The 16,334-nt window shown below is 41.0% G+C and overlaps 1 protein-coding gene across 15 annotated transcripts in view; it reads left to right on the top strand.

The window, feature by feature from the left end:
* The window catches only part of PLCB4 (phospholipase C beta 4), a 414,054-nt gene that overhangs the window by 327,049 nt on the left and 70,671 nt on the right, over nucleotides 1–16,334 (top strand). For 14 of the 15 annotated variants that reach the window (XR_012374116.1, XM_073878371.1, XM_073878370.1 and 11 more), the window contains 7 exons: nucleotides 62–157; nucleotides 5,068–5,168; nucleotides 8,461–8,496; nucleotides 10,798–10,939; nucleotides 11,576–11,660; nucleotides 11,995–12,119; nucleotides 14,013–14,064. Coding sequence is in view for 14 of the 15 variants with exons in the window: in XM_073878371.1 (XP_073734472.1) it covers nucleotides 62–157; nucleotides 5,068–5,168; nucleotides 8,461–8,496; nucleotides 10,798–10,939; nucleotides 11,576–11,660; nucleotides 11,995–12,119; nucleotides 14,013–14,064 (637 nt within the window). In the remaining variant the exon portion in view is untranslated. The remainder of the gene's footprint in view (nucleotides 1–61; nucleotides 158–5,067; nucleotides 5,169–8,460; nucleotides 8,497–10,797; nucleotides 10,940–11,575; nucleotides 11,661–11,994; nucleotides 12,120–14,012; nucleotides 14,065–16,334) is intronic. The other variant, XM_073878383.1, reaches the window with a different exon arrangement.

Consider the following 16,334-nt stretch of genomic DNA (forward strand, 5'->3'; position numbering starts at 1 on the left):
CCGGCTTTGCAAGTCATCTAGCATCTGTCACCGTCTCCCTCCTGTTTGTTTTGAATAACAGAACAGCTCGAGGCTTTGAAAAGCATGATGGAAGCTGGAGAATCTGCCGCCCCAGTTAGCATCCTCGAGGATGATAATGAAGAGGAGATAGAAAGTGGTGAGTTGGTTTTCTTTTAATTTATGTGTCACAAAAATACTTTTTAAAAAAAGTTTATTTTTAAGTACTCTCGACACCCAATGTGGGGCTTGAACTCATGACCCTGAGATCAAGAGTCGCATGCTCTCCAACTGAGCCAGCCAGGCGCCCCACAAAAATATTTCTTAAAATAAGAAAAACATGAGTTTGTCTCTATGGACTCTTTTATATAATGTGATGGCTTAATTCTTATTAGTCAAGTGTGTATTCATGCACCAAGCTTTAATCTTTTGGTATTTTTTGGTATTTTTTCCAAATGTTCCTTCCAGTTTACCTGGGTACTAGATTTTTGTGGCTTAATCATCTCCCTTCCTGTTGTGCATTCAGCTGCTCAGCAGAAATTCACAGCCAGAGAATCCTTGCTGTAGAAGGCAAGGGGTTGGAATAAAAAGAACGTTTTGTAATCCCTTCCTATAAACAAAAGCGTAAAACTTCAGGGTTGTTAGTGATGATAGTAGTAAGGCAAGTTACAAGGAAAGGAACATGAGTAGGGACCCTCAGGTAAATGATGGGTTTGTGTGCACACATGAAATGAACTGGAAATTCAAAGCCAGTATTAAAATTTCAAGTTAAAATTCTTTCAAATAACCAACTCACCAGAATTATCAATATAGGTAAGTAATTTTAGCAAAGGTAGCCTTGCTTAAAATATTTGAATATTTGCTACTAGCTTCTATTTTTACTTGGGCCATATAGCCACAGCCGTAATGTTTGGTTTTAAATGGGTCTTTTGAAAGGTTTGGAATGTTTTAGAAAATTATTTCTCCACTATGTGGTGTGAAAATTGATTAGCAGAATGACTTGGCCTTACATTGTGTGTCTATTGGTTGGACAGTGCCTTGGATTTACGTAGTGGTTTGGGGCTAAATAATGTAGAAACACTAGCAGAAACTCTCTTCACTTATTATATGAACATCTGAAATATACGAGTAGACTTTAGGAAAGTTTGATACTCTAGGTGAAAACCTGAAAGCTATGAGAATTAATCTCAATAATAAAAATGGTTTAATAAAGATGACTCACTATGGAACAGACTTCACCATGATGGTGTGTGTTGCATGTCCAAACCAGGGGTTCAACTCCACTCCCAGAGAATAGGCTTACTGACTTATTTTCATATGTTGTATATGGCAGGGAGTGTCTAGGAGGGTGAAGATAGCTGGAATTATTTAATTGGTGACTATTACAATGATCTATTACTGTGTAACCACCCCGAAATCTAGAGGCTTAAAAAAACACTTTATTACTTTCTCTCATAGTTCTGTGGGGGCATCAGGACTCCCATTGGTGCTTCTCCCTCAAGTTTCTCATGCATTTGCAGGCAGGTGACATCCAGAGCTAGAGTCATGTGAAGTTTCAGTTGGGCCGGTTGTCCCAGATGGCCCACTCCTGTGGTTGGCAGTTGCTGTGGGGAGGTCAGCTCTGAGGACCAGAGCACCTCCATGTGTCCTCTCCATGTGGTTTGGGCTTCTCACAGCATGGCGGCCAAGTTTCTAGATGGAGCACGCTGAGAGCCAGTGTTCCAAGAGGCAGAATGCGGAAGCTGCTAAACTACTTTAAGAACCATGCCCAGAACTGGCCTATCATCATTGCCTGTATATTTTGTTCATTCAAAGCAAAATTAAGGCCCGCCCACGTTCGAGGGGGTGGGTGAGTGGCAAGATCACATTCTAGAAGAGCATGTAGGAGAGTGGATATTGGAGCTGTCTTTGGAAAATGCTATCAACCACGATGCCTATTATTTCACTTTTTTTTTTTTTTTTAGCAAATAATGAACCTAAACACGATTTAAGAATATTATTTGAAAAGGTCAATAAAATACTTCTAAAATTTGAAAAGATGAATATTATAACATTTTAGACATTACTAGATCCTACAATCCAGTAAAACAAACTGCAGAATACTGGACTAAATTAACAAGGAAAATAATAATATGAATAGCAACCACCGTTGTTGTACTAACTGTGAACAAAGCAGTTTGCATCACCACCTTATCTAATCTTTATATGGCCCAATGAAATAGGTATCATTACACTCATTTCTCAGATAAGGAAGTTGAAGCTTAGAGAGGTAAACATAGTCTGCACATGACCCCACAGCTGATGAACAATGGCACTAAGATTCAATCCCAGAATTGCCTGACTCCAGGTTCAAGACCTTTTTTAACCTTACAATACTGCCCTTCTAATATACAGGAAGGAATACGAAGAGAACACAAATACACAAAATTGTTAACATTTTTTTCTCAGAGAAAAAAATGTAACTGATGATAGTCAAAGATGTGAAATTTCTTAAACACACACTAATCAAAGATGAGGGTCAGTGTGATTCCACTTATCATCCTTAAGGGTACTTCCCACCTTTTATGCATATGTTCATTATTCCTACAAAATATTTGGCTCTGATGGTTCCCATGTTGTTCAGTGTGAACAGAAATAATCATGTGGGATAGCATACATGTAGAAAATTAGCTGAGAGGACAAAATCATCCACTTGAATTTCTGTTTAAGGGTATACAGGTTTCTGCTATACCAGTTATATATTCTTAGGTTCCCTCAGTGAGGCCTGGCTTAATTCTGGTCAACCAGTTGCCTATAATTACCCCTGTGTCACAGTACGATCCTACTATACATGAATGACTACAGTCTCTAATTTAAATACTTCAACACAGCAGGCAAGAGGAAACCAAGCATAGCTCGAAAGGGTAGCCCTGCCTGGAGGCTGTAGAAAATAGAAAAGGCCCCTAGTCAATGAAAGCATGTGCCCATTCATTAGGCAGGATTTAGATTCAGAAGGACACATGGCTTCCAGGACTACGTGACAAGCAGTGGGGAATGCCAAACCTGTGGTTGTGGGTATGTCTTGTGTATCCTTGCACAATCAAGGGATGGCAACATTCATTCATACAACTCTTCTTCTTTTTAAAAGATTATTTATTTATTTGAGAGCACGCACACGTGCAAGAGAGGGAGGTGGGGAAGCAGAGGGAGAGGGACAAGCAGACTCCATGCTGAGCGTGGACCCCGATGCAGGGCTCGATCTCAGGACCCCGAGATCAGGACCTGAGCCAAAACCAAGAGTCAGACACTTAAGCGACTAAGCCACCCAGGCACCCCTTTTCATACAACTTTTTTAAAGTCAAGTCTCTACCACTTGTATGGGACACATTCCTTGACGTCTAGTAGTTTATATCTGGCTGGCCAGGTTAGACTAAGAGATATATGAACTGGAAATTTACTAATAATGTTGGGAAGTTTCAAAATCTCGGTTACAGACTGTAGGTCATGGAAGTCCAGTGGTCAGGGAAACTCAGTGTCATGTTAAGAGCCCTGTGCTAAGAATCCAGAGAAACCTAGGTCCATACCTTACTCTGTGACCTTGGATTTGTAAGTCATATCTCTGCATCTGTTTCCTCATCTGTAAAGTGGACACACTGGACTAGATTTTTTAAAGACCTACTCCAGCTCCTTAAACCCTTTTTTTCCTGCCAAAGGCCTATATGACCTTTTATTTTTCTCTTTGTAATCATCTACCTCCGCTCATCCATCCATCAAAATACCAGTTTCAAAACAGGAGGGTGTCTGTCTGTCTTGCCTCACTTTTTTTCCATGTCTGGAATAACACTTTGCCAAAAGCAGTCCCTCAAGAAATTCCAAATCTAAGACACCATCAGTTGAAAGACACCATTATTTTATAACTAAGGAAAGAAAATGCTTCCAAGTAATTGTAAAATAGCATCGATTAAAGAGCACATTACAACATCAGAAATACTACTATGTGAAAAAAATGCATCTTAGAACTGATGAAATAATTTTTCATTGATTCTTGTTCTTGAGTTCTTTGCACATTTTAAACATGCTTTAAAAAAATTTCCAATTCTTACATGTCTGCTTCCCCTTCTCAGGAGTCCATACTCAGAAATTATTTCACTGTTTTTTCCAGTAGGGATCACTCATGCCCTGTGTTGTGACAGTGTGAATTTGTGTTGGCCTTGTCCTGAGGCCTGTGGGTTTCTCCTGATCTTGACAAGTTTTTAGGCAAATTCCTAACCTGGGAGCTTTTTTGCGGAGTGGGGAATCATGGGAATCCAGATCTCACACCAGCATGTGGGTGATTCTTTGTCCCCTGACAGCCCTGGGATGATACCAGCCTTGGGAAGATACCAGAGTTCTTGTCACTTTCTGGACTGGTGGTCTGAGTCCTCCTGTGCCTCCTTTCACAGCCAGGGCCATGTTCCTGGGGCATCAGCTTTATTTAGCACTCACTTCCAGCCTCCCAATTAGCATGAGCCCTAGGAATGATTTTCATGTCTCTGAAACCCAAGCCAGGGTTGACAGCTGGTTTACAGGTGCGGTCCAGTCCTCCCAAGCTCTTTGTCTTTTATGTCACACCACTCCCGGCCACAAGTCACTATGTGCGCAACATTCAAATATACATTTAGTCTCTTTTTTAGAATTATCAAGTGTATTTTCCTTTTCTCGTATCTTCCTTGTGTTTTCCCTAAGTCCCAGGGAAGCTCAAAACACCCTGTGCAAGTCACAGATATTCCTGAGTGCTTGAGGCTTTAATTTTTACAGTTAGTGCACTGGGATGGAAATCATCCATCACTCACTTAAGAAGAATGCATTAAGCAACACGCACGTCAAATGTCAGGCTAGATGCGAGAGAAATAACAGCTAACAAGATGTGCTCCTTGGCCTTGAGAGCTAGCGAGAGTTTTACTTGAAAAAGTTTGCCTATTTAAATGTTCCCATCTTCATTTAGCTTCCTCGCCCTCTGAAGGAGTTTATGCTCCACCCAAGGTTCTGAAGAAGATCTGACTAATGGGCAGTAATTTGGCTTCATGGATTTTCCTTTTGTCTTTCACACAGCTGACCAAGAGGAGGAAGCTCACCCTGAATACAAATTTGGAAATGAACTTTCTGCTGATGACTTGGGTCACAAGGAGGCTGTTGCAAACAGTGTCAAGAAGGTCAGAGTCTCGGTGTCCCTTTTTTCATGATTGTCAAGAAGTAGTAGCTAGTAGTTAATGAATTTTAAAAATGTGACAACCACAAGAAAATAAAGTAGCCTATAATTCCCCTTCTATGTTCGGTGACCAGAATCAGTATCTTAATGCAAGCTATGCATAATAATAAGTTAGAAAGGACATTTGAATTGCTCATTAGCCATGCCCAGTGTTGACCACCACCTATTTGTCCAGTATCCTTTAAGTAATATCATTTATTGCATTATTGTAGGTGAATAGGGAGATGACAACAGCAACCTGGGAACAGAGGTTAGCCTGTTGACCCACCCGATTATCTCAAGCAAGTCCTCATTAGAAAACCAGTCCCACCAGTTAGATATCTCCTCTCCCTCATAATGTAGAATAAACATGGAAATTTTTCCATCCATCCAACTGTTTAGCCAAGAAAAATGGCCATTATGTACCTACTGTGTGCAAGGCATAGTCTAGGCCATAACAACCCCAGAAAAGATCAAAACAGGCTGTTTCTGCTCTCATGGAGCTTATAGTCTGATGGGAGCTTATTGGAAGGGAGTAGGAAACAGACAACAAACCATCAACTATATAATTACAATTTGTGAAAGTGCTAGTATGAAACTAAAAACGAGTGCTAGAATGGAAAATCATGAGGTTGAGGGAATAAGGACACCAGAACCCCAAAGGTCAAGAGGAACCAGCCATGCACAGAAGTAGAGGAAGGGCCCAGCTATGAGAGAAACAGCAACAGAGACACTGAACAGAGTGGGCTGAGTGAGGGGCGGAGGGAAACAAGATGAGATTGTACCGGCAGGTAGGAACTAGATGATACAGGATTTGGGAAGCTACTAGGAGAAACTCAAATGTTAATTCAAGTGGAATCTGAAGCCACTGAAAACGTTTAAAGAAGGGAGCAATGCAGCCTGATAGGAGTTTTTAAAAACCACTCCGTGTGACCGTTATGGAGACTGGTTAGAAGGGAGCAAGAGTGGACGCGGGAAAAGCAGTTAGGCCAGGCTGTTGCACTTAGCCAGACCCCCAAGGCTTAAACCGGACAGTAGAAACAGGACTGAGTGGGTTCAAGGTCTACTGAGGAAACAAAAATGATCCAACTTGCTGATGGACTGAAGGTGGGCAAGTGAGGAGGAAAGATAAAAATGAGATGACTCTCTGGGTCTGAGTCTGAGGAGCTGGGTGGACAGGGGGGAAGACTGGAAGAGAAAGAACTCAGTGTCTCAAGTGGGACAGGGTCTTTGAGGCCAGTGAGGTACTCCAGGGGCAGGCCGCCTACGCACCTGTAGCCTTGACCCATGAGGTACTCCAGGGGCAGGCCGCCTACGCACCTGTAGCCTTGACCCATGAGGTACTCCAGGGGCAGGCCGCCTAGGCACCTGTAGCCTTGACCCATGAGGTACTCCAGGGGCAGGCCGCCTAGGCACCTGTAGCCTTGACCCATGACGCTGCTTTCATTTCCTACCTGTGTTACCTCAAGTAAGTCACTGAAGCTCCCACTGCCTCGGTTTTCTCAGCTGCAAAATGAAGATGATAACACCTATCCCATGGGTCTGTTGTGAAGAGTCGATGGGTCTAGAATATGTAAAGAGCTCCCGGTGGTGCCTTGCACATGGTCATCCCCATTAAGGCATTCATTATTGCTGCTTTATTATCATTTTCATCTTCACCATTGTTGTGAGCATCATCATCGCCTGTATCTAGAATTAGAGGAGAGGTGGGGCTGGAGATGTAAACTGGGAATTCAGGAGATAGGATTTAAAGCCGTCGAAATAAGTGAGATGATCCATGGGAAGAGGCAGAGAAGGCAGGCCGGAAAAGAAGAGCAAGGTATGACCCAAGAGGTAGGAGGGAAATAGATGAGATCAAGGAAGCCAAGAAACCAGGGGGAAGATGAAAAGAAAGGTGGTTTTTTTTGTTTCCCCTCCAGCTTAATTGAAATATAATTAACACATAACATTGTGTAAGTTGAAGATGTATGGGTGATGATTTGATAGATTATGAAATGATTATTTCAATAAGGTTAGTGAACATATCCATTGCCTCATAATTACCTCTGTGTGTGCGTGCGCGTGTGCATGTGGTGAGAACATTTAAGATCTGCTCTCTGAGTAACTTTCAAGTATACAGTAGAATGTTAACTATAGACACCATGCTATTCGTTAGATCCCCAGAACGTACTACTCTTATAACTAGATGTTTTGTCCCCTTTGACCAACACCTCCCCATTTCTCCCACCTCCTGGCCCCTGGCAAAATGGTTGGTTTTTGACCACTGTTGATAAACTCACTAAGAAGACTCAAGAGTGTCCATTGCTGGCAACATGGAGGTCATTCGTAACCTTGTAAAGAGAAGTTTCAATGGTGTGGTGGGGGCCACTGAAACAGATGTAAATGAGTAGAGACTATACTTTTGAGAAGTTTTGCTATAAAGGGAAGCAAGGTATAGGCTGGTAGCCATAGCAGTCTGAGGAGTCAAGGGAGTGTTATTTTTAGAATGAATGAATCTGGAGTGTGTTTGCAAACTTTTGGAAATGGTGCTGTAGAGAGGGAGAGATGAGTCTTGCAAGAGAGAGAAGGGATAACTGCCCGTGAGTTCCTGGAGAAGGTCAGAGTGGATGGTATCCATGGTGATGTGAGGGTGTGGTCTTTGATGGGGGCAGGGATTCTTAATCATTGAAGACAGTGGATGAAGATGCCAGTAAGGTGCATGCATTTGGTAGTAGTTGAGAATTGGAGAGTGTTTGAAAAGCAAAGCCTAGGGAACACTTTGATTACACCCTCCCTCTTCTGATAGAGAGTATTGCCACTACTTGGAGACTCTTGGATGCCTACTAAGACTCAGTGCCTACCTCGTTGCTACCTTACCACATAAAGCCTTTATCAGTACCCACACATGAGTGTTGAATCGAGTAACCGTTCATGCTTGCCTGCCCTTTTCAGATCAGGAGAGGTGGCCACATCAAATTATTTTCCAAGCCCCATGATGAAATAATTAAACTACTGTAAGGAAACATCTAAATAGGAAAGACCATCAACAAAGGAGGGGAGATAATATTAAGATTTCTTTTTCTGGTATGTAAGTCAGGCTGTTGTATCTTTCCAGTACTTATTTTGTTGATGGCTTTATGTCATCAATGATTTTCCACCTTCACAAATAAATACAATAATAAGCTTACATATATTTAAAAAATATATATATATGGCTAGTAAAATTGGGATTTTGCCCTTTAGAGAAGTAAACAAATTATTATCTTCCTCTAATTTAGGCTTCAGATGACCTTGAACATGAAATCAACAAAAAGGTAAGAAAATCGTTACCTGGTACAATTTGTTTTCATTACAAAATACCATATGTGCCCCTCTAATATTGAACAGTTTGTATTAAATGATGTTACCTCTGTCTCCCCCTCCCACCTCACCCCATGGAATGTCAGGCTTACTGTTTATCATATTCACATGCTTAATGCATCTAATTACAGGAGTCTTTGAAAGAAAGAATTATTCACAGTGATGAAGTGATTAAATCCTGATAAAAATCACAAAACTAGGGCAGGTGAATAAGATGATTTTCCTTAAAAAAGTGTTTAGTGCAGTCAGGCCCTTAGTTGGCATTAGAGATTTCATTCCTATAATAGGAGTGCATAATCATCAACACATTGAATTTGAAAATAAAAATGACCTAATAGGTCATCAGATGTTCCAGCATACTAGAAAGGTGGTCTTGTTTCCAACTACACTGGCATTTTAAAAGATCATTAGTTAATTTCACACTGCAGTCATTCTAGGACTTTTATTTGCTGTTCTTAGATATTGACTTTATTATAAGTTAAATTTTTAATTTCTTTTGTCCTCTTTGACATTCTTCATGATACCACAGTGGTTTTATAGAGTAAATGCAAATGGTTTATCATGGTGTTGAGACTGGTGGCCGTTGCAGGCAGAAATTTGCCTTGTAATTTGACTCCCATTCTTCAGAGCTTCAGAACATCATGTCTGGCTATCTGTGGGGCCCTGTCTTATTTGGAATGATACCCTATCTTCTTACTGTCTAAATAGTGAGTTTGGAATAGTTACGGGTAAGTCTGATCTCAATCCCTCCCATGATGTTCATGAACTGCTCTTCTAGAATTTCGGAAGCTATTGAGGTCAACAAAGCAGAGGTTGGTATTTGGTCACTGCTATATATTAGCTAAGTAGCTGTGGCCAAATTGCTTTAATCCTCAAGGCCCCAGTCTTCTCACATGGTCAGTGGGTGGGACTCTAATCCTTACTCCACATGATTACTAGCAGTAATGAAGTTGTGCATGCAGGAATTCAGCCCAGTGCCCAACACATGGTCCTGGTGTTACTTACCATCATTAAATACTCAAGAAAGCAGTCAGACATGGCCTCTGCCCTTGTTTAGGTGAACAGGACATATAAAGAAATGACTAAAAATAAAAACAAGTTACATTATTTGATTATCTCAGGTTTTTATTGGTGAAATCAGTTTGAGGATTTAGTCAGATTGTTAAATCATCAAATAAGACAGCCTGACCATTTTTTTAAACTAGTCCATTCCTGTAAATAGTCCATAGGAATGGACTAAGTGGTTCATCTACCTGTATCAATCTATGCAGGAAATTGTGGCACAAAATGTAAAAACAACTTCAGTGTGTGTCAGAATCCCCTGGAGGGCCTGTTAAAACATACATTCTTGGACCTCATCCTCCGAGTTTTCCAATGAAGTAAGTCTTCATTGGGTTTTCAAAGTTAGCTCTCAACAAAATGTGGATCATTTTTGAAAGTATTATTTTTGTTGTTTATTTCGTTCCGGTTTACCAAGAAATAAATCAAAATAATTTGCCTCTATGTAAAATAATGCAATTTTGACATGTCCTCTGTAGTGGCTTATCAGATTATTTTCAGAATAAGCTTTTTGAAAAAGTACCATAAACTACTTATGTATGTGGCTTAAATTCTAGACCAGTATTAAGCAAAGTATGGTCCCCAGACCGGCCCCATCATTAGCACTTAGGAGCTAGATGAAAGGAAATACTTGGGCTTCCCCCCAGACTCACTTCATCGGAAACTCTGAGGATGAGGTCCAGGAACATATGTTTTAACAAGCCCTCCAGGGGATTCTGATACACTCTGAAGTTGTTTTTCCATTTTGTGCCACAGTTTATGAAATTATAAATGATAATACTTGCTATACATTTCCATAGATTGCTGTGAACCTCAGTTTACTTTCTTGACTATTTTAAAGTCCTTTGGCAATCTTAAAAAAATGTGAGAGAAGGCTTATATTTTGTTATTATCCCCTTTTATATTATTAGGGGCTATAATAGACATGAACTTTTTTTTTTTTTTAAGTAGGCTCCGTGCACAATTTGTGGCTCGAACTTATAACCCTGAGATCAAGAGTCTCTTGCTCTACTACCTGAGCCAGGCAGGCACCCCTAGACAGGAACTTTTAAAATTATCCTAGTAGCAAAATTGAGGAAGAAAGGGTCTTTATCTTTCAATTTGTGTGTGCAAATCATCTTTAGTGAGGATGTCTGTAGCATGTACCTGTCCCACCGAAGTCCTCAACACGCATATTCCTTTCATTGTGCTTGTAGGGCCTGGTTACTGTGGAAGATGAACAGGCATGGATGGCATCTTATAAATACGTAGGTGCTACCACTAATATCCATCCATATTTGTCTACAATGATCAACTATGCACAGCCCGTAAAGTTCCAAGGCTTCCATGTGGCTGAAGGTAACACCAAAGGTTAAATTCTATTGCCTTTTTTTGTCTGCTTCTCTTTTATTATGCTGATGAGCTGTGGTCTGACTTGTCCCCATTTTTCTTTTCTGGGCACGGGCCCTGTTCCACCTCACCCTGTTTTGCATCACAGACTATGCATGTAGCCTCGTGTGTCCTTGTCATGCAGAGGCATTGCCTTGTCGTTCCCTACATCATCCACAGGGTGGCTCTGAAAGACTGGATTTCTTAGCACTAGGAGAGCTTAGTATCTCTTCTTGCATTCGATGTATTTTCCTAAGACCGCTTTTAATCAAAAGCGACCTCCAAAAATGGGTACGGTATTTTTAAACTTTCATGACCATTTTTTGGGCTGGAGAAGCCACCATCGGTCATCATATATACATACCTCAGGGGTGGCTGTGTGGGACGTATATACATAATTTGTTCAATGACTCCAAATTTAATCCATCAATATTTAAGTCAGCTGTCTCTATCCACAGGACGTTAATGAAAGTAGGAGCTAGTAATATGATGACAGAACATCGGCCTCCAAAGCCTCGTGATTTGGGATGTAATTATATTTATTGCTTGTCTTTCCACAAGGTTGGATGGGAGCATTGCTGAGTGCATCTTTATTTTTCTTTCCAGAGCGCAATATCCATTATAACATGTCTTCTTTTAACGAGTCCGTCGGTCTGGGCTACTTGAAGACACACGCAATTGAATTTGTGAAGTATCCTTATGTAGTGAATGGAATGAACGGCTGGTGCACTTTGGGTTTGGCAGGAGTCTCTAAAATAGATAAATGGCTAATAGATAATTGTGGGTGTAGAGCTATTTAAATAATATGTGTGAAAGACCACAGCAACTGTGAAAATCTGCCCAAATGTGAGTTGTTTTTATAGTCTACACAGTGAACTCTGGTTTTTCTCCTCGGCATCATTCATAAATGTGAAATTTGCTCTCTCTTATCTATGTGTTTCTCATTGCCGGTCTAGACCTTTGTTGTTTATTTATTACTTCTGGAATATTCTTTCTTCTGCCATTCTCCTTAATAAGTTACACAGTTATAACAAACGGCAAATGAGCCGCATTTACCCCAAGGGAGGCCGGGTCGATTCCAGTAATTACATGCCTCAGATTTTCTGGAATGCTGGTTGCCAGATGGTTTCACTGAACTATCAAACCCCAGGTAGGAACTGATGTCCAGTGACCTCAAATTCCAGGAGAACACTTTGACAGGATGGTGCCAACAGTTGCCATCCAATGGCCGTGGGCATTTTTTTTAAAGGAAGCAGACATATGGCAAAACAATGTGATGTTGGATTTATGTAATGGTGAGATATGAAAAGCCAAAAATAAAAGCCATAAAAAGGGTGGAAGACAAAATATTTTGATTTAAATTGAATTTCCTCTCATAATTACCACAACTAATCTGCCAAACATTGTCCCCTTTTCCAAAATATTTCTAATTCTTCTTCTTTTTGGATCAAACTTATCTTCGTTTCCAGAGACGGAATTAAATGAGAAAAAAAATTTGAATATCTCTGTACAGTAACTATGACTCATTTCTCCTTTAGAAAGTACCCTTCCTCTGTTAACATTCAGTGGGTATCAGTAACACAGCACCTCATCATAAAAGTACAGAATATTCTAGAGTAGACTCCACTAAAACAGTATGTAAGGATTTATATATTCTTAGAGGCACTAATCCATAACTTGGTCCTCCAAAGTGTACTCAAAGGCAGGCTTCCAATATATGATCTTTTCCCCTCCCCGGAAGGAGAGGAGTAAATTTTTAAAATGCATAAACAATTTTATTTTTAAGTTTTTAAAGTCTGTTTAAGAGCCGAGGATCACAATTTTAAGATTAGAGGTAGAAAAGTACTGGGCTCTAGTTATTTACCTAAAAGAGGTAAGAAATATGCCACAAAACCGATTCATGTGCTGTGGTTAATTCCATAGCCTGGTCCTTAAAATTGGCAAAACAAAGCAAAACAAAAATTTTTCTTGCTCAGTCCTTTGCTATATGAAGGGTGCCTCCCATGTTTCCTGATTTGGGAGGGCATTTTCCTTTTCTAGTCCATCCACCATACTTTGAGAGTTTCTATCCACCTTGTTCCCTATTATCTGGACTGACTGAAAGGTCTTTTGACTTCCATCCCTTTGCCATAAATGTGGCCTTGATTGTACTTCCCTCCCCTTGGTGGCTCCTTCTCAGGGACCAGAAGCTGGAGTCAAATGTCTGCACAGCATCCGCATCAGTCCTTGTTATACTGAACTTTGACCAGATATCAGTACAATCCCATAGTATTTCTAGCAGAAACCAAATAAAAGGGTACTGCTGATTTTACTTTAAAAAAGGGGGGGGATGGGAGGTCAAGTTGTATTTTCAGTTGTCCATCCATTATATGGATTAAATGATCCTAAACCAGTTTATTCACTAGGTCAGCTTATGTTTTATTCTATAACATTAGGATCAACCACAACATGTTGAAGAAAGAAAAAAGAAAAATCTACCAGCTTGTTCTTTTTTTTCTTTTGCTAATGAAAAAAGAGAAGATTGTATCCACTTACAAGAGAAAAATCATAAACCATGCCATAAACCAAATCATAAACCATAAACCAGTGTAGAATGCTCCCTAAGTCTAAAAGTAGGAACAAGCCACTAATTTTTCCATGATACTACCTAGTTTATTTTTTATTGTTTTATTGTTTTTAATCAAGTTTGTACTCCTGTGACCCTACTGGATATCCCCAGCCTACCCTTCCTCTGTGAACATAAGGCTCATTCTCCCCAGTTGGACATCTATACTCTCAACACTAATTGAACAATCATTTGACTCATATGTTGAATCTAATTTTTAAAGCAATTCTAGCATGATCTTTATGAAAACACATTTTATGTTTGACTTCAACACGAGATGATTTCAACAGGGAAGAGAGTTGTGTGCTCTCAACAGACCCCGTTAAAAAGGACCTTTCAGCCTAGGATTGGTATCTGATTTCCATTGTTTAAAATCACCCATAGTGGTTTTCCTTGTCCAGGGAGATGAGATGCTAAATTATTTTTGTCTCTTGACAGATTTAGCGATGCAATTGAATCAGGGAAAATTTGAGTATAATGGATCATGCGGGTGAGTAATATGATTTAAACTGTTGTCACCGTGTTCCTGAACTCCATACTACAGCTGTAATGAAACTGTGTCATTTTTAATTAGGGGCTGCTCAATTTAAGCTGAGTTTGAGGGATGGGAGAAGAAACAATTGAAATCCCTAGATAGATTATATTTGCAAGTATACATTCTTTATCTACCCGGTTTGCTAAGCAGAATTTTCCAAAAAATAAAAACATTATAAGTTAAGCAGTTTATCATACACACTCTAGAGTTTAATTCTCTCACTTTAAATTCAAGGGTTTTTATAGCTACGACAGATAATGATCCCTGATCATTTGGACACTAACGGGAAACATAGATAATAAACATATGTATTTTGCCTAAGACAAATAGAGGAATGAAGTTGATTTAGTATGTAATGAAGTTATGAGGGTCAATTTGAATGTAATACACCTAGGAAGAAAGCTTTGTCCTGTCATGATTCTTTTGCATGTCTTGTAAAGAGCAGTTACCAAAAAATAATGCTATGAATATTGTTCTAGTTTACTTAACTGGCATTCTTTAAAATCTGTGAACCAGGGAGTGAAGTAGGAAATGTTAATTTCCTAATTTCATAATGTGGAACATGGAAAGGTTAAGTGAAAATGTGAAGTTAAATTCTGTAGAGGAAAAACCGGTGTGGGTGTGGCCATTTTTTTCTCCATGCGTCTGTCCCCAAGCCTCTAAATTAATCCAGTGGAATGCCATCCCATCCATAATACTGTCAGGAAATTCTTGGCCTCCCTGGTTGAATACCTCATTTTTATCACTAAAAACAGCCAGTCAAAATAACATTTTTCAGCAGTCGTGGGTTCGGAGTGCGCACTCACCCCCCCTTCCTCCAGCCGGATGGTTCTCTGCCCATGCACCTCCACCCATGAGTGACTCACTGCACATATAGCTGGCACATGTGTTATGTTTTCCTCTGCTGTGTGCTTTGAAGGAAATTAAAATCATACACCGTAAAGTAATATGTTATATGTCAATTACAGAAAGAAGTAACAACTACGTAGTTCAAAAGAAAACCGCTAAATACACATTTTAGAATTTTTAAAAAGATTTTTATTTGAGAGAGATTGAGAGGGAGCAAGCATGCAAGCAGGGGGGAGGGGCAGAGGGAGAAGCAGACTCCCCGCTGAGCAGGGAGCCAGATGCAGGACCCTGGGATCATGACCTGAGCCGAAGGCAGACGCTCAGCCGACTGAGCCACCCGGGCGCTCCCCATGTTTTAGAATTTTTTAAAGCTCTGTTGTTTAATGCACAGTGTTCATCACCAGGAGATGGTGCACATAAACTGATGGCCGCCCCCCCCCCCGGGCAAGCTGAGGCAGCGAGGCTGCAGGGGACAGCGCTGGAGTGGGGATGAAAGCTCAAGGCTGAAGCCCAGCCTTCATGGTTCATACCAGACACACCAGCCCTGCTGGGGCTCCCTCCTCAGAGCCTTCTGTGTGGCCCAGTGACGCTAAAGTTTGCCTTCTTTGTCTCAGCTGTCCTGCAGCCAGTACTTCCACAGGGAGGGGGACTGTTTCCAGATCAAGAGGTCCCAACAGGAGTTGTATGCGTGCACTCCATTTCGCTGCAGGACTTTCTATTTCGCCCTGGTTCACACGATCAGTGTCTCCCTTTATGCACCATTGCTTATTTTAAAATATGTTCCCAGACAAGGACAGTGCTACCGGAGCCTGAATTCTGTGCTGAAGTGCTTGAGTGGTGTGACGGAAAACCTAAGTCCTGCCAGAGGGGCTAGAAAAATAGGATGGTTCAGTGGGGCAGCCCGCCTTGAAGAGGCATTGACAGTCGTGTTCAGTCATGTGTCGCCACCCCCCCACCCTTCCCTTTTCCTCACCTGGAGGCAAAGTTCATCGCCGACAGGAAGAGGGAAAAAATCTTCCTCAGTTGTGTTTCTCCGGTCCCATCACTCTCCACGATGGAGTGGTCATAGCTGGTAGATACAGGGCTGGCCACGCAGGTGCATTTCCGTGGAGCAAGGGCATCTAGGATGCTCTGGCTTTCACTACATTGCCCTTGTTCACCCACCCACCTTCAGGGACTTGTTAGAAACTCCTTGTTGGCATGTCTGAGGGCTGGGCGTCTGTAAAGAGGCCTTCTGTGCCTTTTAGGCTTAGGGTGGCAAACAGTAGCTGTTGCATAGAGAACATCAGCGTTGCAAAGCACGTGGACACCCTCTGCACCCATCAATGCTAATAAAACATTGGGAACCTACGTGGGAATCCCTGTCTGCTCTCTGG

This window comes from Callorhinus ursinus, unplaced genomic scaffold (assembly GCF_003265705.2).
Source record: "Callorhinus ursinus isolate GAN/ISIS: 27379988/994484 unplaced genomic scaffold, GSC_fseal_2.0 scaffold29, whole genome shotgun sequence".
NCBI lineage: Eukaryota > Metazoa > Chordata > Mammalia > Carnivora > Otariidae > Callorhinus > Callorhinus ursinus.